The sequence below is a fragment of the Triturus cristatus genome, chromosome 2_2 (genome assembly GCF_964204655.1).
Source record: "Triturus cristatus chromosome 2_2, aTriCri1.1, whole genome shotgun sequence".
Taxonomy (NCBI): domain Eukaryota; kingdom Metazoa; phylum Chordata; class Amphibia; order Caudata; family Salamandridae; genus Triturus; species Triturus cristatus.
The window spans coordinates 460,905,056-460,930,639 of record NC_140582.1 but is presented as its reverse complement, the minus strand read 5'-3'; the positions used below and the strand labels follow the sequence as shown (position 1 = coordinate 460,930,639).

Below are 25,584 nucleotides of genomic sequence, written 5' to 3'. Positions count from 1 at the left end.
TGGCCGCTTCAGCTTCCCATGATATGGGTAACCTCCCCATTCCCCACTTGAAAGAGTCCCACAAGCTAGCTGTGGAAAACAGGTCTTCTCTTCCACCAGTGCGGTATTACGCTCCACAAACACGATTTGCGTCCTCAGGCGCTTTTCCCATGTTGTGTGGATTCCCTGACGCAACTATTGCCATTGTTTCCAGAGGCTAATAGGGGCGAATGGAACCAGTTGATTTTGGACAGCTGCCAGGCGGCCAGGTTATAGCTTTCCGCGCTCATGGCTTTGGACTTCATGGACATTCAGAGGCTGTCCGGTCAGTCCTACTTGACATACTCTTTGAGGTTCACCTACTCGGTGCCGACGCAGATGTTACCTTACATTGGTTTCAGGACAGCCAGGGAGGTTCAGACCTTTAGCCTGGCCCTCCGTTTTTGTCTTGGTTCTTACAGTGCTGTTATCGGAATTTTATGGTATAGTCACCGGGTCGGTGTTAATCTGCCTGGGGTTGGTGATTTGTGGTCTTTCTTGGGACCCTGCATGGTGTGTTTTCCTACCTGTAGGTGAGGTTTTTGAATCAGACTGTCGTGTCATGAGATTTAATTTATCCTTATGTGACCTCAGTCAATTGGGCTTCTTGCCCTTTGTTCTGTTTTTTGGCTGTGGCTCAGGATTTTGCTATTTCTGCCCTGTTATTACATTGGAAGCTTTGTTTCTTGGTTTACGGGTTTCCTTTGGCAGCCTCTTGTCAAACCCTTGTGTGTCTGTCATGTGTACTGGTACACCGCTTTTGGTTTACACTCCTCTGGAGCTTTTTCCTTATGCATCTTCCATGCAGAGACTTATTCTTCAATTGTTACAATAGTGACATACCTTTTCTTGTTGCATTTCCCTTATTACCTCCGGTTACATTCCTCCTTTGGTTGATCGCTCTTCTCCTGTGTGATGCAGGATGGTTCCATCTTGTGACCTTGGTCGCGCACCAGTATTGCTGTATGCTATCTCTTCTGACTGGAAGTTGGATCTGGCTGTCTCAATGGAGACTTTTGTTGCCACAAAGTCTGTAGCTCAGTAGTAATGTCTTGCCTAGTGGTACAGGCACACCCAGGACAATGGCTCAAATCCCACCAATGTTGGGAAACATACGGCACTGCCGCCGTGAATACGTCCAATTGGGAGGACTGCAGGGTTGGTCTGATTGGCATTCGAATGGTGATGGACTGGGCTTGCCTGGTACTGTCCCCTTTCTATTATGTTCTGTTTTCCTCTATGCCTCATGGCCGTTGCGAGATCATCGTTTGAACCTGTAATCCGTATATTTATCTGCCCTTGTTGGCATTCTGATGGGAATTGTTTTTCCTCATCTGTCTTGTGGGTGATTATTCCTCCTGGATATCCCATTGGGTAGTTTCTGGGACTCTGTTTTCTTTGTCTTGGCCTTCTAGGTTCCGTGTATTTATACACTCTTGTTTGGCCCGCGTTCTTTCAGGTTGTTTTTTTCCCCATTGGGGAGTATGTGCCTGTTGGGATTCTTCTAGATGGCAACGTTGTCTTTTCAGCCAAGTCTCCCGCACTGTTCTTGGAGGGCGTCCCCCTGATACTCTGTGCTGGTTTCAGCTTTGTGTTTCTTGATGTGTACACAGAGTGCTCTTTGGGCTTTGTCTTTTTGGGCTGCGCATACTTTTCCTGCATCTGTATATTGGTAAGATGATGTTTCAGTTTTACATTATTCCCTTTATGGCTGTAACTTGTTTACTCTGGCCTCTGTGACCACGTGGTGAGGAATAGTTTTGATCTGGTATGATTACATTTGTCTCCAGATCCATTTCTTTTCGTTTCCTAAGAAAAGGAAACCGGATAATGCCTTTCTCCACGATAGAACTACTTAACTCATCATTTGGCGTATGCTTTGTTTCTCTAGGACCTTCCACTGCCTGGGTTAGGTGGATTGGTTCTGGTCGTTCTTCTCTTTGTTCTTTCTAAGAGCAGGAGACCTTGTGTGCTTATTTCATTCCCAAGTTTTAGTGTACTACATTCTGACTGTTTTCAGGTGTTTGTGTAGGATTCATTCTGCTCCCCTCCAGGTTCGGTTTTACTTGCCTGGGTTATCTATTCCTCTTTTTTGTTCCATGGTTATTTCTTCCACACCTTGGGGTGGAAGAGTTCATGCATCGTGTTGTGCTTGGGGAGGACCCTTCACATGTTTGCCTACTTTTTTAGTTATTTCTAATGACATACAGTAGTTTGCCTTTTCCCTCCTGTGGTCTACAAGTTTTTATTCCTAGATAGATCCCATCCTCTGGTTTGCCGAGTCTGGTTACTCAGTCCTCTATGTGCAATGCAGGGATCTCTGCTCCTCCTTGTGGTCATACGTCCAAATTCCAATGGGTCCAGTCAGCCTTTAATCCATTTTGGATCCATGCTATACGTTCCACGGAGTCTGGTAACATGGGACATCTGTCCTTAAATTGTAATACACCCTTGGGTGGAAGTGCACTTTACTCATTATACATGTTATTTGTTTGCATTTTTTGTCTTTATCACACTTTCAATGAGAGAGCCAGCTCTTTTTTATCTACTCCCAATTGTGGATGATTGGTCTTTATTCTCGGCATCCTAGTTCTCTTTGGAGCTATTGTGGAACAGGTTCGCAGACCCTCTTCTTCGGGTAAATGGCTTGTGGTATCTAATTCACACATTAGGGATTCTGCGGCTAGATGTCTCCATTATATAAACAAATTACTTTCCTTCGGTAATTATGTATCTGGTATAGACAGACTAGCCGCAGATTCCTTAAATCTGAAAGAGATACGTTAGTGATAGATTCCTTACCTTAGAATATCCCCAGGCGTCAGACTGGATCCAGAAAGTTTTTTCGTTAGCAGTACCATGCGCGCTGACGTCAGTTCTTCCTTTTTTCGCGCCAGTAAGCACAGATCCGGTTAGAGCACGTACCTTAGTAACTTTTTGACTATCTTTTTGAGACTCTTTGTCTCCTGTAAGTTTCAGTTTGGTGCTGACGGGATGCCTGGTTTTAAGTCTTGTGGAGCCTGCCAGCGCAATATGTCGGTTGCAGACCCTCCCGATGTCTGTCTCTACTGCCTGGAGAGCGACCACGACTCCTGGGCCTGCATGGTCTGTTTGGCCATGGCCCCGAAGGCCTTGAGGGAGCGGCGGCGGAAGCTGTTTGAGGTCCGGCACTCGTCCCCATGCCGTTCGCAGTCCAGGCCCCTCCAAGGAACGCTCGCGGTGCCACCATCATCGCTCCTCGGGCTCACCCTCGGATTAGGGTAAGAGACGACACAAAAAGAAGTCGAAGAAGCGTTGTTGCTCTCCGACGCCCCCCCCCCTGTCGATTCCCGGATGCGGACGAGGGCGACTGGGGTTCTGTCCCTGCGCCTCCTTCGAAGCCCGGGAGTCCTGCGCCTACTCACCTTACCCGGGTCTGTCAGCGACTCCCGCTCAGGAGCAAGAATTTCTTGCCACCTTGGACTGCCTGTTTAGGCCTCAAGCTCCTGCAGGCTTGCCCTCGTGCCCCACGGTCCTGTGTCAGGGTCCTGTCGGGGCGGCTCTGGCGCCGCAGGATCTTGCGCCGCTGGCTCCGACCACGGCGCCGCAAGGTCCCGTGCTAAAGGCTCCGGCCCCAGCGCCGTCCTCGGCTCCGCCTCCGGATGAGTTAGAGGAGGCCGGCTGCCTCGATCTCTCCTCTGACCCGGGGTTTGCCTCTCCTGGAGGAAGGCGCCTTGTACACGATGGTGCTTCGTCGGGCCGCTGAGGTCCTCCACCTTGATCTCCCTACGGTGGCCCTGAAGACTAATCACCTCACTGAGGTGCTCCAGACGACGTCCACTTCGTCAGAGCCCCTGCTGCCATTTAACGACGCCCTCACTGACTTCTTGCTCAGCACTTGGTTGCGGCCTGCCATGGGGACCCTGGTGGATAAGAATGTCGCCAGGCGTCCTCACCCGGCACCGGGTGACCCTGCTTTTCTGACCACTCATCCTACGCCCGAGAGCCTGGTCATCTAAGCTTCGATGTCTCAGAGTGCCTTTCCTACGGCTCTGCTGGATAAGGACTCTAAGAAGCTGGAGCAATTCGGCAAGCGGTTATTTTCTTCAGCCAGCTTAGGACTGTGGTCGGTGAACACCGCATGCCTTTTGGGCCGCTATTCCCACGCGGTGTGGGATGCCGTTGCACAGGTGTTCCCTCAGTGTCCTGAGGAGGCCCAAGCCGCGCTGTCTCGGGCTGTTGCAGAGGGTAAAGATGTGGCTAAGTTCGATGTTTTTTAAATCATTTTGGTGATTTTGTTGCTGGCCGGACAGAATGTAGTCACGCACGCAATACGTGAAGTCGTTTTCTTGGGTCTTGCTTCCAATAAGAAAATGATAAAAAAAAAAATACCTGGCCTTTACTCACCTCAATCAATACCCCCCTGTTATCTTTTAAACGTGGGCGCAATATTAAGGACCACCTGGTTCGAGCATACAAATCTGCACGCAACGAGATCACTTTGCAAACCTGTCTAGGCCTCCCACCTGTAATAGGCCACTTCAAATGTGGAAATTGCCCTGCATGCCCACACACGAAAAACACAAAAGTATTTGAATATGGCACTTATACGCACAAATTGACTTTGTTTTCCAAATGTAATTCCACTAATGTAATCTACTGTGTCCAATGTCCGTGCGATCTCATCTATGTGGGACAGACCACCCAAAAAATCAAAGCGAGGATCAGCCAACACAAAAGCCGGATACGCTGCGGGATAACAACTGCACCATTGATGGAATATTTCATTGAGAGAGGACACTCACAACAAGACCTACGCTGGCAAGTGATCGACAAAGTTCACCATCAAACTAGAGGAGGTAACCCTCAAGCTATTCTCAATAAGCTTGAATGTAAATGGATGTTCAACTGTCGCTCCATTGAAAAAGGACTCCACAATCTAGATGAGTGGTATATGATTCTGTTACCTCCGTGGTTGGAATGTATAACTACATTACACTGTAAGATTTATACACACTGTATATAATATGTATTCCTTATGTAAATATCCCCTTTATGCCTTCATATCAGGTTTTTAATACTTTCACTTTGTTCTTCCCTAACACTGTCAGTTTTAATCGACTCCAATGTTGCACTTAATAATGCATTTATGTTTGTACCCTCCTTGTATTGATAATCCCACAGGCAGGCCACATTCAGAGGCACTTACCCAACATGGCTGCCATTGTGCCAAAAACCGGGCTCCTATGACCCTTCGCTACTGCCCATGCGCGTAGTTCGTGCTCCAGGCATAACTACACCTCCCTCCCTTTCAGCAGCTATCGGTGATCTGTTCCCGGTCGTACAGGTCGTTCTGTTTGCCGCGTCCGATTTTGCTGATTCATTTGGCTGCCTAAACTGTACACAAGTAAGTGCCCTACCGGAGACACACTCTCCCCTGCTCCCAGACCCACGTAACGTTTCCTCATGTGCCCCTTGTTTTGTTTTAGAGTAATTACGGTTTCCTCCGGCTGGGACCGTTTGGCCCAGGATTTTCACAGGTCTCTCTCCTCCCCTCTTCCTGTGGCCCCCCGTGGCCCCTACTATTGCACTGCTTGTGCCCACCGAATCCCAGGACACCCCGACCGATTTACCACATCATGTAAGTCTCCCCTTGTAATTCTACCCCCGGCCTCACGCTACCCCTGCCACGACCCATTAAGTAACCTCGCCCCCACCCCCCCTTGCAGCAACCGGACCGGATTTATTCCGTTTGCGGACCCATTATTCCTTCTTCTGGCTCCCCGGTCCCTTCCAGTAACGGTTAATTCCAGTTGCAAGTAAGCTATTAAGCCATTTTAAGTAAACTATTTTTACACACCAGGTTGATTCCTTCCTACCTGCCTCAGGATTCATCGGCCCACCCTCTCACCAGCATGAGCGGGCTCCTCCTTTGCACATTGGTATAGAGAATTCATCTGACAGACACTGTTACCCTGGTTTACCGCCCCCAATTCATTGTAATCTTCCTCCTAGGGACTCAACTGATACAGGGTCTACTTAGAGGGCTCCATCTTATTTCACCGTCGATTAATGCCTAATTCTGCCTGCTCTTTGCCTCACAGATTAGCTCTAGAAATATTGTTTAAATTGTGTTTTTCTAGTTTTTTTTCCCCGGGACCTTGGTTGATTTCTGGTTTTCTTCCTAATAGATTCCGCCTGCTTACACTTGTTTCGTCCTGATGATGATCTCACTTTATTGAGATCGAAACGTCGTCGACCCTTACAACCAAAAACTCCTCCACTACATTTAATTAATTGGAGTTTTTATTTATGTTGTCAATTCGATGTAAATTTTAATGTCACGAACACCCCTCACTTCACACACCTGTCACTTTTTGTGTGAGCACTGGAACTATTACCTTAAAAGCATACGTCGATACTACATTTATGCTGCTAATAAATTTGATGTCAAACCTACACCTTGTGTCCCTCCATACATTGTATAACCAGTCCCACCTGGACTTTTTTAAATAAAATCTCTCTTCTGATTAACACTATTCTAAATAGATCCAGTAGCCTAGGCTACACGAGGACCTTTTTGACATCTTACTGACCATTGTTTTTTCCAAATACTTAACTACCCCGGGTCCTATTACTGCGGTTCCCTTGTTCTCTGAAACATTCCTACTCTTGTGTGGCATTATGTTGCTGTTTTCCAGCTTGTTTTTCTGTCTCCACCTCAGTTATTTTTGTAACTTCTTTTTTTTACAAAGGTAGGATGTATCATCTATGTTCTTCCTTGGTTACCTCTGTTCTTGGAGTATCCTTCTTACCTTCAATTCTCGTCCTCTCGCTCACTAGCAGAGAATGTGGGTTACCTTCGGAGGAGTGGATATACTTTTGATGTACCCTGTATGACTTGTGTGTCTGCGGGAATATTTGTTTTTTATATGCTTGTTGATCCTTATATACATTCATCTAGGATGAATATTTATCTGCATGTATATACCTCTCTCTCTAATGGATCTCTTGTAGATGCCTTTCACTTCGGGTATATATTTGTTTATTTTGCAAATATGGTCGCCTGGCCTTCTATATGAGGTACGTTGCTGCGTTTTACCTACACCCTTCATGGTGACCTGGTTCAACCTTGTTGTATTTGTCTGTTTTCTTCCTTCTCTTTAATAAACGTCTGTTACATATAGGTTAGGATATATGTTTATAGAGCGCTCGACTGCCATGGCGTCTTGGCGCTAGCGTATGTGAGAGGAAGTACGGCCAGTATTACCAGGGGGACTAGGTGGAGGTAAACAGCCATGTTTTCAAATCCTTCCTAAAGAGCTGCAGATTAGACTGAAACTCAGCCACTGGCATTTTGTTCCATAACTTTGCCGCACAGTTCGATAAAGTCCTGCCACCCCATCTTGCCCGCCTAATTTTAGCAACCTGAATAAGGCCCAAATTTGCAGATCTAAGAGCTCGAGATGGGGTGTAAGGTAGGAACATTTTTTTGGATATCTTGACACCACCACTGAAAAGTGCCTTGTGCACCAGTCATAAGGCCTTAAATTCTACGCGCTGCTGGATAGGAAGCCAGTACAGTGACTTAATTCCTGCCGAGGTTGATTGGCCCTTAGGTATATTTAAAAGTAATCGTGCTGCAGCATTCCGTAAAGGAAAAAAAGGGCATTGCAATAATCCAGTTTGGACCGGAAGAGAGCCACCACCACAGTCTTTTGCAGTTCTTGTGATATAAAAGGAAAACCTTTTCTCAAGGTTTTTAGTAAAAAGAAGTAGGAGGAAGTGAGACCATTAACTTGGGCAGAAAAATTCAACCGGTCATCGAAGATGACTCTGAGGTTCCTGCCCTTAGAGACGGGGCACGGACATTCCCCAGCCTCAACTGGCCACCAGGAGTCGTTCCACAGGGATCTGCCCTGGCCAAACTCTATCACTTCCGTTTTATCGGCGTTAATTTTCAGGAAGCTATGGTGAATCCAGGTCATGATCTCAGTGAGACATGCATGAAAACTGACGGCTGCGGCCTCAGGCTGATTGAATATAGAGATCACGAGCTGGGAGTCATCAGCATAAGAGACCAGGGCAAATCCATGCCTCCTGATAAGTCTGGACAACGGAGTGACATAGATGTTGAACATTGTCGGGGATAGGGCCGATCCCTGTGGGACCTCACATGGAAGTTGGAAACTGTCTGATTGCCGACCATCCCAATACAGACTCTGATCCCTAGCCTCCAGGAAAGAGGAGAGGAGGGTCAAGGCAGTGTCCTCGAGCCCCACATCCTTCAGCAGCTGCCGATTCACGGTGTCAAATGCTGCTGATAGGTCTAGGAGTACGATAACCGCTCTGCCCCCTCTGTCCACTATTCTCCAGATCTCTTCCGTTGCAGTAATCAGGGCTGATTAGGTAGAATGACAAGACCGAAAACCATGCTTCGTAGATTTCAGCAGATTGTTGGCATCTAGCTAGTCAGTCATCACCTTGTTAACTGACTTATCCAGAACCTTAGCTACTATCGGCAGGCCAGCAATTGGGCATTAATTCTTAGGTTCAGTAGGGTCCAAGATCGTTTTTTTGAGAATTGGCCTGATAGATACTCTTTTCCAGGCTACAGTATAATTACCCGATTCCAGAACTTGATTACCAAGAGGGGTAAGCTCATCAGAGATCTTCCTAGCGGCCAGGTGCATAATGGCTGGAGGGCAGGGGTCTTTGGGTGAGCCGGATTTTATAGAGAGGAGAAGTTTTGTACCTCATCACTTGTGAGTGTCTGTAAACAGGATAGTCTGCAATGGGTTAGTTCGACAACACCAGGCAGTTGGCATTGATTATCCGAAATTCCCGAGCGTTCTTGAGGTCATTATAGATCACTTGCACCTTATTCTGAAAGTATAAGGCCAATTTGTTACACATGGCTTGATCTGGTTTAAATGGGTTGTCCTGCTGCGATTTAGCCAGCAGTTTAACAGATTAAAAAAGTTCCTTAGCGGAATTTCCAGCTTCCTCAATCTTAGTTGTAAAAAATAGCTTCTTAGCTGCAATAATTGCTTCCTTCTAGTGTTGCAGAGCTAGATTATAGGTTGCTTTCTTTTCATTACTATAGTCTTGTCTCCAAAGACGTTCAGCTCTACTACAGTTTACTTTTAGACACTTAAGCTCAGGGCCATACCAAGGTGACGACGTCTTAGATCTTCTTACCACCACCAATTTTTTGGGCTCAACACAGTTGGCCGCTGCCAGGAGCCAGTCATTAAAGTGGGACGCTGCTACGTTATTGTCCTTCGCTAGCGGGGTGGGGAGGTTACCAAGGGCCGATTCTAGACCATTACCTTGAACCTTGTTCCAACGTCGGATTTTTACCTTGGATGGCTTAGTTTGAGTACAAATATTTGACAGCATAAACTTGATGTTAAAATGGACGGTCTTATGGTCTGTCCATGGAAAAGTTGATATTTTAGTCAAAGTAATATCAGAGTTATTAGAAAAAATGCCATCCAGAGTATGGCCCGCCAGATGGGTGGGTTCGGTTACTAGTTGGTTTAAGCTAAATGCTGCTAGATTATCTAGCAGTCTAACTGTATCCAAATTATTCATTAACTCCAGGTGATAGTTAAAATCACCCAAAATAGTGAGGGGGTGGGAGTCTGTGTAGGACTCCAGAAGTGTCAGTAATGCCTGGGTAAAAGCCGCTCAGGGCCCAGGTGGACGATAGATGAGTAGCCCCTGAAAGGTAGAAAGGTTATTTAATTTTATACAAAATTGTAGCGCCTCTGCTGGTAGAACTGAGAATACCACACGCACCGTCAAATGATCTTGGTAGATAATAGCTATGCCCTCCCCCCCCCTACCTTCATCCCTATCTTGAGAGGTGACTGCATAGCCTGCTGGCAAAGCGATGTTCCAGTCCGGGCCTGAAGTTTTGTCCATCCAGGTCTCTGTCACAAAAGCTATGTCAGGGTTGGAAAGCTGAATCAGGTCTTCTAGCTGGTATTTGTTTTACCACTGAACGAGCGTTCAGCAAAAGGCACTGCACGTGCTGCTCACGTGTTGCCTTATGGACTTTGACTAATTCGTTTATGGTGATGTTATTAGCCGTCCCCCCGTTTCTTTATCCATACGAGAATCCGTCTTTTCTCCTCCTGATCCTCTCCCTGCCTTGTTTGTGAACTCAAACCTATTGACGAAGCCAGGAATGTACCAGTATGAACATTTAGAGCAAAGGGACATACCTGCGTTCTTATTTTGAAGGAGCATGTCAGGAGCCCTGCATATGCCTCTATCCAGATCCAACAGCTGATTTCTGCTGTACATTTGGGGCTTTGAACAACCAGGGGTTCTGGCGCTGGTCGCGCTCCGGGTGCAGACGACTTGCCTTTGGCGCAGTTTAAGTAGTGGAGGGTAAAAGTCTAGAACGTCAACCCCACTGCAGTGCGTTCCCGTTTTAACATACGGGTACTGCAGGGGTCGAATGAGGAAACCAAGGTGTACACCAGATGCGAATATCAAAGTTCTAAAAACAACTGAAAGATGGGTTTTTAAAAAAAGTATTGAATTCACAAAACACTCATGCAAAACCGCAATTGACTGGGGATCATTAGCAGCAATACAACATGGTATAACTGGCTCAATGTTCTACCACATACACGCTGCGTGGTCGCTCCAGCGTGGTTTAAGTAGTGGAGGGTATAAGACTAGAACGTCAACCCCGGTGCAATGCGGGCCCGTTTTAACATACGGGTACCGCAGGGGTCGAACAAGGAAACAAAGTTATACTCCCAATGCTAAAATCAAAGTTCTAAAAACATCTGAAAGATGTTTATTGTTAAAAAAAAAAAGTATTGAATTCATAAAACAAACTCGTGCAAAAACGCAATTGACTGGGGATCATTAGCAGCAAAACAACGCGGTATAACGGGCTCAATGTCCGACCACATATTCCAGATGATGCCTTATAAATCTATCAAGGTTCTTACTCTGAGAGCGGTTTCATTTACCATTCTTGTTTTTCTAGCCATGCTCTTCAGCAATCATTGCTCTTTCTCTTTTCTCCCATCATTCTATGATTGGAGATCCCTTTTTTCAAATCTGTTTCTCAGGATAGTTTCCTCGACGATCGGTGGGTGCTCTTTATTCGCTGCGGCTGAGCATGCTGTGCATACTCTTCCGTTTGGTTTTGAGCATGGACTCCATGAACGATTATCCGTGGTCCCTTTGCATTCCCCGATCTTAGATTGCATCCCTTTTTGGGTTTGCGTCTTTTACTGACTATACCGTGTTTCTCAAAGTCTTATTACTTTCTACTCCCTACTGGCTTCCCATAGTCCTTTGTGGCGAACAGCCCTTTAGGTGAGCATCTTGCATCACCTATTATTTTTTGGGATAGTCTGGTCCCTTCTATCTTTTGGACCAACTTTTCCTATCGGGCTTTAGTTGTGAGGTCCATTCACATCCCCTCCCCTACGGAGGGTATTGCTTGGTTATCTAACTCTAAGATAAGGAATCTGCGGCTAGATGTCTGTTAGATGAACAAGTTACTTCCCTTCGATAATGCCTTATCTGGTAGAGACTGGCTATATCCGCAGATTCCTTATCGACCCACTCATCCTCCCCACTCTGCGAACTAAGGGCCCTGTTGTCTCCAAGATCCCCTATTCGCATAGACTCCCTCTACCGACATGCAGAGGTACTGCTGAAAAGAAATTCTGGATCCAGCCTGGCGCCTGGGGAGGATTCTAAGGTCAGGAATATGCAGCTAGATCCTGTCTCTACCAGATAAGGTGTTACTGAAGGTAAGTAAGTTGTTCTTCAAGTGTATTAACAAAATCATCAAATGTCGCTATCTATTGCCAATATTTTGCTTTTTGGCAGTATCGAACTGTGGTGGTGGTTTCTGGAAAACTGCAGCGTTCTAGCCATTTCTGGAAGTGGCTGATATTAAGGGTGAACCCTCCAACGTTCTCTGCTGCCCGCCAGGACCTGCTTCATGCATACCATCTCTAAGGCCCTTTGCTGTTCTGACCTATAGGTCAGCTTGGCCAGTCGATGGAACTGTGATCTTCCTCTTGGTCTCCATGGGATCCCTTCCCTTTTCTGGAGACCTCTGAAGTTGTTCTGAGCCGCCACCCAGCAGCTTTGATGGTGTGCCACTTCAGATATGAACAGCTCCGTAAACACAACATTCGGCACATCTTCTGGTACTACTTTGCCTAACTCTAATACGGCTCTCGTTATTCAGTTCTGGCAAGCAGATGACCATTTCTTGTGTGTGACGTGCTTTGTTTTTGGACGTCTTTATACTGTCTGACACCTACTTGATCTCTGCCTTACAGCGCTTCTGATCGCCGCGTTATCTTGCAATTTGTTGTTGCTATTTGCTGCTCTTATAACCTGGTTGCATCTGCCTTTTTTGTTATGACTCCGTATTAAGTGTGACTGTATATTGCATAAGTATGGTACCTTCATGTGTGGTTTGGCCAGCAGGTTCTCAGTCATAGATATGTAGATTTATTTGCGTTACCATTGTTTTCAAGTTCTTTACAGCGGTTGGAGTTGCGCTTTGACTCCACAAGAGTCTGTTCCGTACTACAACACATGTGGCGCGCACAAGCAGTTTAGGACCTTCTGGCTCAGTCCATTCAGGATGGTCTGGATGTGGCCAGATGCATCATTAGTTTTGGGCTGGTTTTGAGGCCTGAGGTACACAAACCGCACCAGTGTGGTGCACCAGCGCCATGCTTTGCTGTGCTCTTTAGAGTTTTTAAGGGTTGTGCAGACATCTTTAGTGGTTAGTCCCCACTTCCCTATGGATATACTTTTTGATGGATCCCGGCTTTTTTGTGAAAAAGCTCACTCCATCTTAAAACGTTTTAAGAAAAGCTGAGCTATGGCGCATTCTTTAGACCTCTTCGTCCCTGCAAGACAGTTTGCCCACCAGTTTCACTTGTCTGAGACCCCTCTGCCCCGGTAGCAGTCGTCCCAGCCCTTTTGTGGCTGGAATAGGGCTCATGCAGGCACTGTGCATGCCCCATGGCCACTATTCTACCTTCTCCACCTCCCCTATGGCAACAGCTTCCAAGCCACTTTAGCTCGCCCTTAGCATTTCACATCTATTGGGTGAGTGGCAGGATCCAGCACTTTCTCCCAGAATGGCAGTCCATCACATCTGACAAATGGCCCACCAGATGGTCCAGCAGGGCTATGTCCTCAAATATCTTTCTGACACACCATTGCTTCCTCCAACATCAGAACGGCTCTCAGAAGAGCATCTTGCTGCAGAAGACATTGTGAGCGTTCTGGCCTTGGGAGAAAGGATGGGTTGTTACCCAGCTATTTCCTCATGCTGCTAGAGTCCATTCTATTTTTAATCTTCTTTAGCTGAATAACTTCATGCGGAAGGACAGATTGGAAATGCTTACTCTAACCCAGGTTCCATCTGCCCTGGATCTGGGTTAACGGATGGTGGCCTAGGATCTGTAAGGCGGTTACTTTTATATTCCCATCCTGCATTACCACAGACTTTATTTGCGTGTCAGATTAAGCCAGAAACATTTTCAATTTGCTGTGCTCCTCTTTGGCCTCTGCAACGCCTCTAGGGTGTTTATTGAAGTGATGGATGTGGTAGCCACCTATCGTTAGTGGTTGCAGGTACCGGTCTACTCCTACCTTGACGACTGGCTGTTGAAGGCATGTATGCCACAGTCAGTCAGGGACCAACTAGAGACGACTGCAAACCTCTTGATCTTTGTAATACTCTACCGACATGGCAAAGTCGCTCGAAACTCCTTCGCAGAGCCTTCCTGTCACACAAACTATTGTGGACACAGTCCAGTTCACGGTCTTACCTTTGCAGCAAGTCCAGGGCATTCAGGCTATAATTGTAATGTTTCAGCCTGTCTGGGTTTTGGTGAGAGTGGTTTTGAGGCTCATTGGCCTACTAGTCTCATGCATCCTGCTTGTCGCCCATGCTCAGCAATCTAATCTGATGTCTCAGTGGGCTCAGCACCAAGGAAACCTGTGTGATTCCATCCCAGTTTCGGAGTCGGGTTTTGGGCCCCCCCTTTCGCACACATTATGATCATACATTGTCCTGTGGCCTTTCCATGATATCGAGTGAGACCTAGAGGAGGGGTCTATGGTTGGGTGGGCAAACTAAGCACACTTGCCTTTTTTAGGACAATGCCTACTGTCCTCTCCCTGGACTATAGAAGAATTACAGTAGTGCACCAACATTTTTATAGTGCAAGTCAAGCCTTTTTTCCCCCATCTGTTTCCTGCTTTGTTGAGTAGCCTACCAGCATCTCCTGTGTTTGAAAACTTTCTGCCAGTACCCTATAACTATGTCCATCCATTGGAGGAATTAATATGGTGTGTGCATCGTGCGTATGATTCAAGACATGACTGTCGTAAACAGTTGTCAGTGACTGACCCGCACGACATGTGCCTCTGGTGTTCGAGCTTGGGGCACAACTCCAAGTCATGTGAGGAATGTGCTCTCATGCACCCAAAGGCAATTTGAGACTGTGAAGTGAAGCTGTGCATTGGCAAACATCAGCACATGCCTTGCTAGTGCTCTAAATGGGGGTGGCGGATCCTTTCCCTCTGTTTAATCCTTTGATAGGTCCTCTTCACAATTAATGTAGTCTGGTAAGTCTCAGACGAAGCTTTCACGCCAGTTTCCACCATAAACTGAATGTAGGTTGAAAGCACAAAAATTAGGAAAAATGGGCACCACAAAAAAAAAATGCCAAAACTGGTTTAAAAAGTATTTTATTTTTTATTTTTTTTGCTACACCTCTGCTTGTTCCTGAAAGCTGGGAAGATGGTGATTTTGATGGAGCAAACCTTTCGCTGATGCCATTTTTTGGGTAAAGACAGACACATCACATTTTTCCATTTTTCTAAAAAAAAAAACAAATGTAGCTATATTTCAGATATCTTCTTGGTCCCTGGGTACCTTTAGAATCCCCATGATGTTGGGGGAAAAAGGCTTACATTTGGCGTGGATACCTTATGTAGAAAGCATGTTATGGGGTGTAAGTGCAAAGTACTCCAAATAGCAAGAAAAGGCATCAGCACTGGGGGTAGAAAAGCCAGTCAGTTAAGGGGCTAAGAGATTTGACGATGCTGCTGTAATCTTCAAATTCATCATTAAAATGCAAGGCTTTTCTCAGTGGGCCTCCAACTGACCCTGGCCCCTCTTTCTAATTATAAGAGCATACCTTCTTGGTATTTAGTTTATAGCTTGGGAGAAATATGCCATATTCATTTCTGGTGCGGGGTTAGACTCAATAGTGTTTACCTGCTGAAATAATTTGTTTTTATGAGGCTCCTGATGCCCCTGGCTTGCTGTTGCGGAGACCCAATGATTTATTGACCTAGAAAAGAAAAAAGGCCAAGTTGACCATGCGAGGATTTGAACTTGTTCAGTTTAACCCAGATGTCATTGAGCCGTGTTGCTGGCTTCAAGTGGGTATAAATCCACAGCGCTCTTTAGACCTCAATATTTGTGGACTGTAGTGACTACAAGCAAGTAATCTGAAAATTATGTACTGTGAAATGTTTCCGCTATCTTCTATACCCCTCATTTATGACGCCTTAAAGTGTTTTGTTTCTCTTTTTGCATTTAAATGAGCTGCTTCTTGATCTTTATTGTAGACGCCTTAATCCACACTCCCTTGCTGCACATGAAGCTAATCATGAACTAAGCCTCCATATCTCCAGAGAAGGAAAAAATTATCCATCTGTATTTTGTTCGGGTGAAATTACGAGTAATGTGAGAAGTATGTCTTCTTCTGACAAACTGGTAAGATGGGAGGTCCTTGGACTCCAAGGAGCACTACTGAGCCATTTTATTCAGCCTATCTATATCAGCAGCATACTTATTGGTAAGTGTATTTTAAAGGCAAGCTTGCTTTTTAATGTTTGAATGTGAAATGCTTCAATAAGTATATTCCAGTCCGCTATATAAGATCTGAAAGTGTACAATTGACCCTTGGGGTGCGGAGAGACGCATCAAAGCAGAGTTCAGAAGGTACTTGAGAACCCATATAGTTTCAATTTCACCTATTTATTTTGTTTACAAATATTCCCACTGTCTTGCTCAATCATCATTTTAAAACTCTCTCTCATGGTCCAACACTCCTTCACCCTTCATTGCTTTTGGACATGGCGTGCATTTATGGATTTTGTATTGATCTGCTGGGTGCACACTTTGACTAGTCAGCATGTGCTTCTTTCCTTTTGCCCATGTGCATTCCAACATGGCCCACGATTTACATAACTATTAAAGAGTTGCAAAATATTCTGTCGTTGGTACCTGACACGGGGTTTTGCCTTTTTGATGTACATACCTTTTGGGTTGCACTGCATAGGTTCCTCAAACACCGTTGCATACTAGGCCCTTTTTAGTTCTCACCTACTTTTGGCATCCAGTTTGGACATAGAGTGGACTTAATGTTCTTGCTCTGGTTTTCATGGCTTTCACGTCGCGATCTCTTTTTCCTGATTTCAGTGGCTTTCCTCCGTATGCTTGCTTGCACCTTCCATGGTCCATTTTGGTCTGTGTTTTGATTCAGTGAGTTTTATCCTTACGCTGCTGAGGCAGAGCAACTATCTTTATTGTCTTCCCCCATTTAAAAAAAAAAAAAAAAAAAATTATTTTAGCGAAGGCCTGGCAGTTAAACACTGCTGCTTGGTCGCTCGCATTGGCAATGTGCTTTCCACTATGCACTTTGTTCTTCCCTCACCATTCTACCTCTTTCTCCCATCTACCTTCTCTTCCCTGCCTCTTTTTTTTGTTTATTTTTAAAAATATTTTTGTGAGTACCCAATAGCAGTACATGTTGCCATCTCTCATTTATACCCTTTTATGTGGCATCCAGCACATACTTTAATTCACTGTTACGAAATGGTGACCTGTGATCTTGGACCAATAAACTATGAAAAAATGATAGTGATGACTGTCACGTCTGCATGTGCACATGTGGCAACCACCTTTTAGTTTTCTTGAAGCAAAAGTAAAATCATTCAAAGATGCCTGCCACACATGCAAGCACCTGCACTGGTGCCGTCTGAAATAAACGAGCATTGACATTTCTAGTAGGCTTCATGGGCGAGACCAGTTGTTAGCTTTTCCAGTGCTTGTTACCAAAGCCCAACTTTTGTGTATCTTCACAACTTTTCTGATGAAAGATTTACTTAAGACTTGATTAAGCAAGTTAACCCTATTGGGTCACATTTTCTCCAATGCTTCAGAGCTTGTGCATTCCATCAGGTGAAATCTGTTTGAGATTGCCTGCTTATCAGACCTGAGCCAGCCAGATCCCCCACCACCTTCTCCATCTGAGGTAGAGACGCACACACAGACACACATACAGCTGTGCGCGTACCCCCCCCAACCCCTTAACTCATTGTCTAAGAAAAAAGGTGTGCCACACCTGTACAAAGTGCAATAAGGTTATAATAACCATGCAAAAGCCCATTATAGTTGGGAAGGGGGGAGAGGGGTAGGGAAGGATATACCCAAGTTAAGATTGGCATGATGTTTGTAAGCCTCTGGGGAATGGTATCAGAAATACACATGACATCAATGGAGGGGATACGGATGGGAATGCGGACTCCTCCTAGTCAGATCTCCTGACATGTACAGATAATGTATTGCAATGCTGAAAATGATGGGACTGAACCTGATGAGATAATGGATAAAGGGAAATAGGGGACCGCTTTGTTGGCTCAACATTTGGATGTAACATTGTCTTTATGAAATTTAAATGCCAATAAAGTGAACTTTAAAAAAAATTGTGCCCTAAGGTTTGAACGGAGTTGCACTTAGGAGCAGCAACTGCTGATAAAAAATATCTATTTGTTGTTCCTCCCTTCTAATGAGTAACTTCACATATTCCGGTTCAGTCAGAAGCGCTTAAGGATCTGTATGTAAATTGGGAGTGCACAACATTGAGTGGAAAACTTTGCGTTAAAAAAAAATAACCTTTCATGCAAAACACTGATGTGAAAACATTTAGTTAAACTTGATCCTTCAAAATTCAAAAGTTTAAAGTGTAAGAAGTTACTTTACCAATTTGCGTAGTCCATGTTGTCACTAATTGATATTTATGCTTTTCACTCTTAACAACCTCTCCCCATCTCCTCACATTCTCCCCGGTCGTCTAGACTGCCAGTACAACATTTATCTGAGTGGCTGTTTATCTATTCTGATGGATTCTTCTAAATTTCGAACAGTTGCTTTCCCTTACTGATAGGTGGTGCTATCCGAGACTGGCAACGTCTCCCTTCTCCAGAAATGATGCAGCAGAGCCATATATAGGCACCACCCCTGCACATTGACATCAGCTCCTTTTTGCGCAAGATCTCAACATTTTGTCATTGTTTTTCCAAACCCAAAAAAGATTTTCGTTAGTGAGTGTTAGGGATGTTTTCCCCTACAGTCTTCAGGCTGTTCTATGGCTGCAGGATGCAGACAGTTTCTCCTTGATACATCCGAAGGCATTTGAGGAGTGATAGTTGAAGCGTTATATTGCTGAGCTTAAGAAGTGAGGCTGGTCATGCTCCAAATCCCTGGCCCTCTTCAGGTCCCGGTCCCAGTCCTGAATCCGGTGCCCGTCCTCAGGTTAGTCTAAGATGAAGTACGGGGACCTGTTCCGATGCAAAAACAAAGTTCCAATGAAAGTCCTTCCCACATCGCTTCCACTCAAAGAAGGGTGTGGGCAGTCTGTACTCAAAGGTCCTAGTGCCAGTTGACATATTCCAATGCCATTCCGCGGTTGAAGCTGGGGTGCTAAGTTTCCCTGCTATCTGGGATTCTGCAGCAGGTAGAGGTCTTTGAAGAGGCAATGCTTCATCCCCTTTGGACGATTAGATGTCCCCATGGACCAACTGTACCCCAAACTGACTTTCAGCGGTGGGGTGTTGACTGACCCAGTAAGGCCTGTGCTAGTGTCTCCACCTATACACCATTACTGGCGTCAAACACCTGTCTTTGATCAGGAGCAGAGTTCGGCTAGATCTCAGCCAGTGTCTTTCTATGGACACACTAAGGCACAGCAAGTGGTATGGAAAGAATCTTTGGCAGTGCCTCTGCCTTGGCACATTACCTTGGGTCCATTTTGGTGTCTCAGACATACTGGAAATTCTTGATGGACCTCATGGTGCGGATGAGGAGAAAGGGGCTGACTATTTGATCCTCTCTGTACAAATGAAGACATGCAAGCCATCTTGATACCTCGGCAGAAACTAAATTGGACACCTCTCGAGATTCTGGGCTGCTTTCTATCCCTACCGAGGAGGGAGCTTCATGGTGGTGCGAAGTGCAGCTGAGGTCCTGGACCTTCAGCTCCCTTCTGTGGCAGTCAAGACAAACATCTTGTCGGAGGTCCTACAGCTGGGCGTCTCCTCTTCAGAACCCCTCCTGCCTTTTTATGAGGCCTTGACTAATGTCCTACTGGGGACCTGGTCCAAACCCAGCACAGGGGCTCCTGTTAATAGGACAACTGCCCGCCGCCATCGCCCTGCACTGGGCGACCCAAATTTTCTCACAAACCACCCTACCCCGTGAGTCCAAGCCCCTACATCAGAGAGGGCATTCCCTCCTGCATCCCCAGACAGGGAATCCAAGAGGCTGGATAGTTGGGGTAAGAAAATGATTTCTTCTGCGAGCCATTGTGGTTCGTTAACACCGCATGCCTATTAAGCAGTTAATCTCACTCCTTGTAGGAAACGGTTGTACAAGTGCTGCCACTGGTCCCGGAGGAGGCCTGAGCCATCCTCTCCCAAGCGGTATCAGATGGTAGAGATACCATGGAAGTTTGCCATTCGTTGTGGTCTTGACACGACCAACTCACCAGGCCTGGATGAGAACTTCTGGCTTTTCTGGGGATGTCCATGCTTCCCTTACGAACATTCGATTTGATGGCACCCATCTCTTCGGAGACCAGGCCGATATGGCCCTTGAGCGCTTTAAGGACTACCAGACAACGGCCATGTTTTTGGACCTCTCCATGGCCACACATTCCCCATCTGCCTTTTGTGGTTACGGAAGAAGCGTTCAGCCATGCCAACCATAAGAGCGCACAAGTTCAGCAACTTGTGCGTGGCCGTAGCTCGTTCTGACCCATTGGTCAGGCGGCCAGAGGTCTGGTCAGACCCCCACCACCCTTGCAGCCTCAGCCTCCAAACCTTCATAGTCCGACCCTTCAAGATCACGGGCAGCCAGTTGGTGGCAGGATCAGCCATCACTTCCACTACTGGCAGAACATCATGTCGGGTTCTTCAAATATTCTAAAGGGGCTACTCACTCCTCTTTGAGACTACCTGTCCCCCCATGCCTCCAACTTACTACTGGCTGACGGAGGATCACCTGTCTCTGCTTCAGTCATGAGTCTCTTGGCCAAGGGAGCCATAAAGATGGTTCTGGTGCCAGAAGTAGGCTGTGGTTGCTATTCCTGCTACTTTCTGGTCCTGAAGAAGGAAAAGGGCCTGCACCCTGTCCTAGATCTGCAAGCTCTCAACTACTTCCTCAAAAGGAACAGTTCAAGATGCTCACTCTGGCTCAGGTCTTCTCTGCCCTAGACCCAGGAGACTGGATGGTAGCGTTGGACTTGCAGTACAACTATTTTCACATTTCCGTCCTGCCTGCTTATTGGCGCAACCTGCGGTTTGCAGTAGGCCACAAGCACTTTCAATTGACGGTGCTCCACTTTCACCTTACCAGCTTCCCTTGGGTGTTCACCAAGGTGATGGCAATGGTCGCAGCAAATCTGTGCAGATCGGGATGTCAGTCTTCCCCTATCTCGACGATTGGCTGTTGAAGGTGGATTCGCCCCAGGCTGCCGTCTCCCACTTCCAGACTACAGCGAACCTCCTGCTTTCACTGGTGTTCACTGTCAACATACTGAAGTCCCGCCGGACATCCTCTCAGATGCTCCCTTTCATCTGAGCTGTTCTGGACACAGTGCAGTTTTGTGCCTATCTTCCCGAGCGGCGAGTCCAGGATATTCTGGCTATGATACCGATGTTTCTGCCTCTATCCTGCATTTTGCTGAGAGTGACTCTGAGGCTGCTGGGCCTCATAGCCTTCTGCATCCTGCTTGTGGCACATGCCAGATGGCGTATATGGGCTCTGCAGCGGCACCTAAAGTTCCAGTGGGCACAGCATCAGGGAATCTCTCCAACATGGTGCAGAGCTTGGAGGGAACTACACAGGACCTTCAGTGATGGCTGAACATTTACGATTAGGTCAGAGACAGACACCTCTCCCTTCCCCAACCAGTTCACACAGTAGTGACAGATGCGTCACTCCCGGGATGGGGCGGCCATCTGAGAAAGGTGGAGATCAGAGGACTTTGGTCTTCAGCAGAATCCGGACTCCACATCAACTTGCTGGAGCTCTAAGTGACTTGCTTGGCGTTGAACGCTTTCCTTCCTTCAATCAAGGGAAAGCTGGTTCAAGTGTTCACGGACACCACCACCGCCACGTGGTACTGCAACAAACAGGGCGGGTGGGATCGTGGACCCTTTTTTAAGAGGCCCTGCATATCTGGATATGGGTGGAACAGCGGGGCATATCACTGGTGGTTCAACACCTGCCATGTTTCCTGAACGGCAGGGCGGACAAACTCAGCCATCCATGCCAGCGGATCATGAATAGCGTCTCCATCTGGAGGTGGCGCAAGGTCTTTCAGCAGTGGGAAGAGCCTTGGTTAGATCTGTTCTTCTCTGCCAAGAACGTGCAATGTCAGCAGTTTTGCTTGTAGGCGTTTCCAAGGCGGCTCATGCTTAGAGACTCGGTCTCGAGTGGAGCTCAGGCCTCCTATATGCCTTTACGCTCATACGACTCCTGTCTTGGGTGCTCAAGAAAATCAGGAGTGACTGGGTCCAAGTCATTCTTGTGGCTCCGGACTGAGCATGGAGAGTCTGGTATCCCGAGCTTCTCCAATTGAGCATCGATCCTCCGATTAGGCTGCCACTTTCGAAGGATCTTCTCTTGCAACAGCAGGAAAGGGCCTCCATCCCAGCCGTTCAACTCTACGACTTCTTGTGTGGTGACTGAGTGGCAGCAGTTGATAGCATTCGACCTTCCTCCTGAAGTCTGTAATTTTATTTTGCCAGCCAGGTGTCCCCCTACAAAGACTCTGTACGCCTGCCAGTGGCACAGATTTGTAAAATAATATTGTACTGAAAGATCTATTGATTCTCTTTCTGCTTCCTTATCTCAGGTCTTACTTTTTATTTTGACCCTTGCCCAGCCGAGCTCTGCTCTGTGCACCCTTGAAGGGCACAGTTCGGCCTTGTCTGCCTTTTTAAGGCTTCCAGACCAACCCTCTTTGTTTAAATCCCCTATTGTAAATGGATTTCTGAAGGGGCTTGTACATATATTCCCACCTGCCCCTTTCATCATGCCTCAGTGGGACCTTAATGTGGTTCTCACCTCCCTGATGTGTGCTTCATTCAAACCTCTGCACAGCTACCTCCTTCGGCTGCTTACCACCAAAACAGCCTTTTTAGTCGCAATAATTTTCTGTCAGGAACTTGAGCGAATTGCAGGCTCTGTCATCTAAGCCTTACCTGACCGTCTTCCCTGATAAGTTGGTACTTCGTACTAGGGCCTCTTTCTTACTGAAATTGGTAACACCATTCTACTTAGGGCAGTCTGTCACTTTGCCCACTTTCGACGCTCCGCCGCACCCTTCTAAAGAAGAGGAGTGACTCCACGGTCTGGATCCAAAAAGAGCTTTGTCGTTCTACCTTGACCGTACAAGAGTTCAGGATGGACAACACTGTGGGGTACGTTGGAGCAAAGAAGGGTCGTGCTGTGCAGAAAAGGACGCCCTCTCAATGGGTCGTCGTTTGCATCAAAATCTGCTACACTCTGGCCAAAAAGTACACTCCGGAAGGCTTAAGGGCTCATTCTGCCAGAGCGAAGGCTGCTACCATGACACTGCAATGTGGAGTTTCAGTCCTCGTCATTTGTCAGGCAGCAACGTGGACATCACTGAACACCTGCATCAAGTACAACTGTCTGGACATGCAAGTCCACAGGAACGGCCTTTTTGACGCTCTGTCCTGCAGGACTTCCTGGTCTAAAATGGTAGTCAGTCCCTCCTCCGATGGTATTGCTTGGTTATCTATTCAGAGGTAAAGATTCTGTGGCTAGATGTCTCTTATCAGATGGACAAGTTACTTAACCTTCGGTAACACCTTATCTGGTAGAGACATGATCTAGCTGCAGATTCCTTACCGACCCACGCATCCTCCCTGCACTACGGACTAGTTTTTAGGGTCAGGACTGTTCCATTTCAGGGCCTTAGTTATTCAAAGCACACCAATGTCAGTGCACATCATGGCTCCACGCTCCTGGCTTGGAAAGTCTTGAAAAGTAACTGTCTGCGTGTCGCAATGACACCTACATAGGTGATGCAGACCTCACAACTGCAGAGACCATGCTGACGACGTCATGCAGATCCGACCAACGCCACCTAACTGCGCACAAGGGTATTGCTCAATGAAAAATGTTCCAGATCCATTCTGACGCCTGGGAAATTCAAAGGTAAGGAATCTGCTGCTAGATCATGTCTCTACCAGATAAGGTGTTACCAAAGGTAAGTAATTTGTCCTACTGAAAGTGAAGCTTGAACCACAATAGTCACTTATGTCTTACAGTGTTAATAGGGGTCTGTAAAAGCCCCTTGTATTATTTTTAATATAAGCCTCAAGTGTACTTTTGATCGAGATGACCACATCTGTGCAACTGTATGTGACAGAGACATATATTTATCTTAGAGGGATGGTAGGCTATCAAATCACCATGTTGTGCACTGGGTCATGGTGGGCTTTTAACCTACTAAATACTTTAAAGATAATTTGTGTTGTTCCCAGATAAAATGTCTCTTCCAAATAGGGCTTCAGGTGCTGGCTTCAGTCAGGAGCTTAATTATTTCCCTATCTGAAAAGTTTCTTGGATTTTCTCCTTTTTTTACTTTCTTGGCAAACATGAATTCGGTTATTCCCTCTGCTTCTTTGCAACTCATTCTTCTTTTCTGAAACACCTGACTCCTGGATATTTTACAATCACATTTGAAGCCCTTGGCTTTAAGAGTGTAATTGGTCATCTCAAAATTAGCTTGTCTTGCAAAGATGACTTCTGCACTTCTTAAAAGGAGTTTTACTTATATCAGGCAGAATTGTAACTGGTAAAGGAGGTCTGATCGAAACTCTCCAGTTCGCGTAGAGCTTCATTGACTCCTTTTGCATTCCACAATTTGGCTTGCTGCTTGCCTTTCTCATAAGACAGTCTGTGGTCTCTCTAGGTTGACTGGGTAAAATAAAGGTGTCCGGGTGATCCACAAAATGGAAGAGTAAATCCATGTCCTCCCAGTAAGAGATGCGAGCCATGATAGTACATGGGATTACTGTATAGCCTGGGACTTAAGTGGACAAGCGATGCACCTGAAACTGTAGGGGAATGTCAGCCTAGTTAGAGGCTTGGAGACCCAGCTGGTAAGGGTGGTGGAGGGTGGAGGAAAGTAGGATCTTGCTGGTATAGATACCCCCCACTGTTTGCCTGGTGTCAATGTGTTTTGACTGTAGTTCTCTGGGATTCTGCTAACTGGGACCGCAGTGCTCTCTACTCTACATTCTCTGGTAAATTCTTTGTACACCCCATAATTGGCAAACTGGGACACCATTATCTGTCCCTAGTATATCGTACTAAGGTATCCAGTGCATTGGTACACCAGGCGTCTCCCATGGGCTGCAGGATGTATTATGACACCAATTTATTACACCATTTATTTGATGAGTTTTATATAGCGCTGGCTAGACCCGGAGGTATCAGAGCGGTTTACATGAGGTTCCACATTGTTACAAAGTTACATCAGATACAAGTTACATCAGTTTCTAGAAACATAAAAGAGCATAGAGGACGAGATAAGGAGCGTAGAGGGGTCAGGAAAAAGGGTAGGAGGGAGGTTTGGCAATGAGACGAAGGAACGTTTGCCCAAAGTCCGGCTGGGTAGTTGACGGCCGAGGGGTAAGTCCACAGCCCATCTCCTCTATAGCCATCAAGGTAGCTCCACCGGGCATCAGCCAAAACTGCTGGGTCTCAACGGTCGATAGCAAGTTCACAGATTCAATGGGAGCCCATGCAAGCTGTGTCTGCAGAGCAGTGCTTAATTTCAGCCGGTGCTTTCCGGTGCTCAGCACCAGCCCTTCATTGGTTTCCAGTGCTCGGCTCCGGCGCCTAACTGTCAAAACCATACTTAGAACAGTCTGCCACATGGTGGTGCTGCTCATCTAATTTAGAGATGGGCAGAACAACGGTTGTTTATGAATACAATATACATCTGAAAGAGACACGTTAGTGATGGATTCCTTACCTTAGAATATCCCCAAGCATCAGACTGGATCCGGAAAGTTTTCGTCAGCAGTACCCCTGCGCATCGGTAGGTGTTGTCGTATGGCTCTGCATACGTCATTGGCATCCTAGTCGCCGAGATGATGTTGCTGAAGCTACGTGGACGCGCCCACGTGCGCTAACGTCAGTTTTCTTTTTCCGCGCCAGCAAGCGCAGAT

General features: G+C 46.4%; 1 protein-coding gene across 2 annotated transcripts in view; it reads left to right on the top strand.

Annotated features, from left to right (window-relative positions):
- Window positions 1-25,584, top strand: part of ADAD1 (adenosine deaminase domain containing 1) — a 756,025-nt gene that overhangs the window by 495,677 nt on the left and 234,764 nt on the right. For both annotated transcript variants that reach the window (XM_085641552.1, XM_085641551.1), the window contains one exon: window positions 15,655-15,884. In XM_085641552.1, coding sequence (XP_085497678.1) covers window positions 15,655-15,884 — 230 coding nt within the window. The remainder of the gene's footprint in view (window positions 1-15,654; window positions 15,885-25,584) is intronic.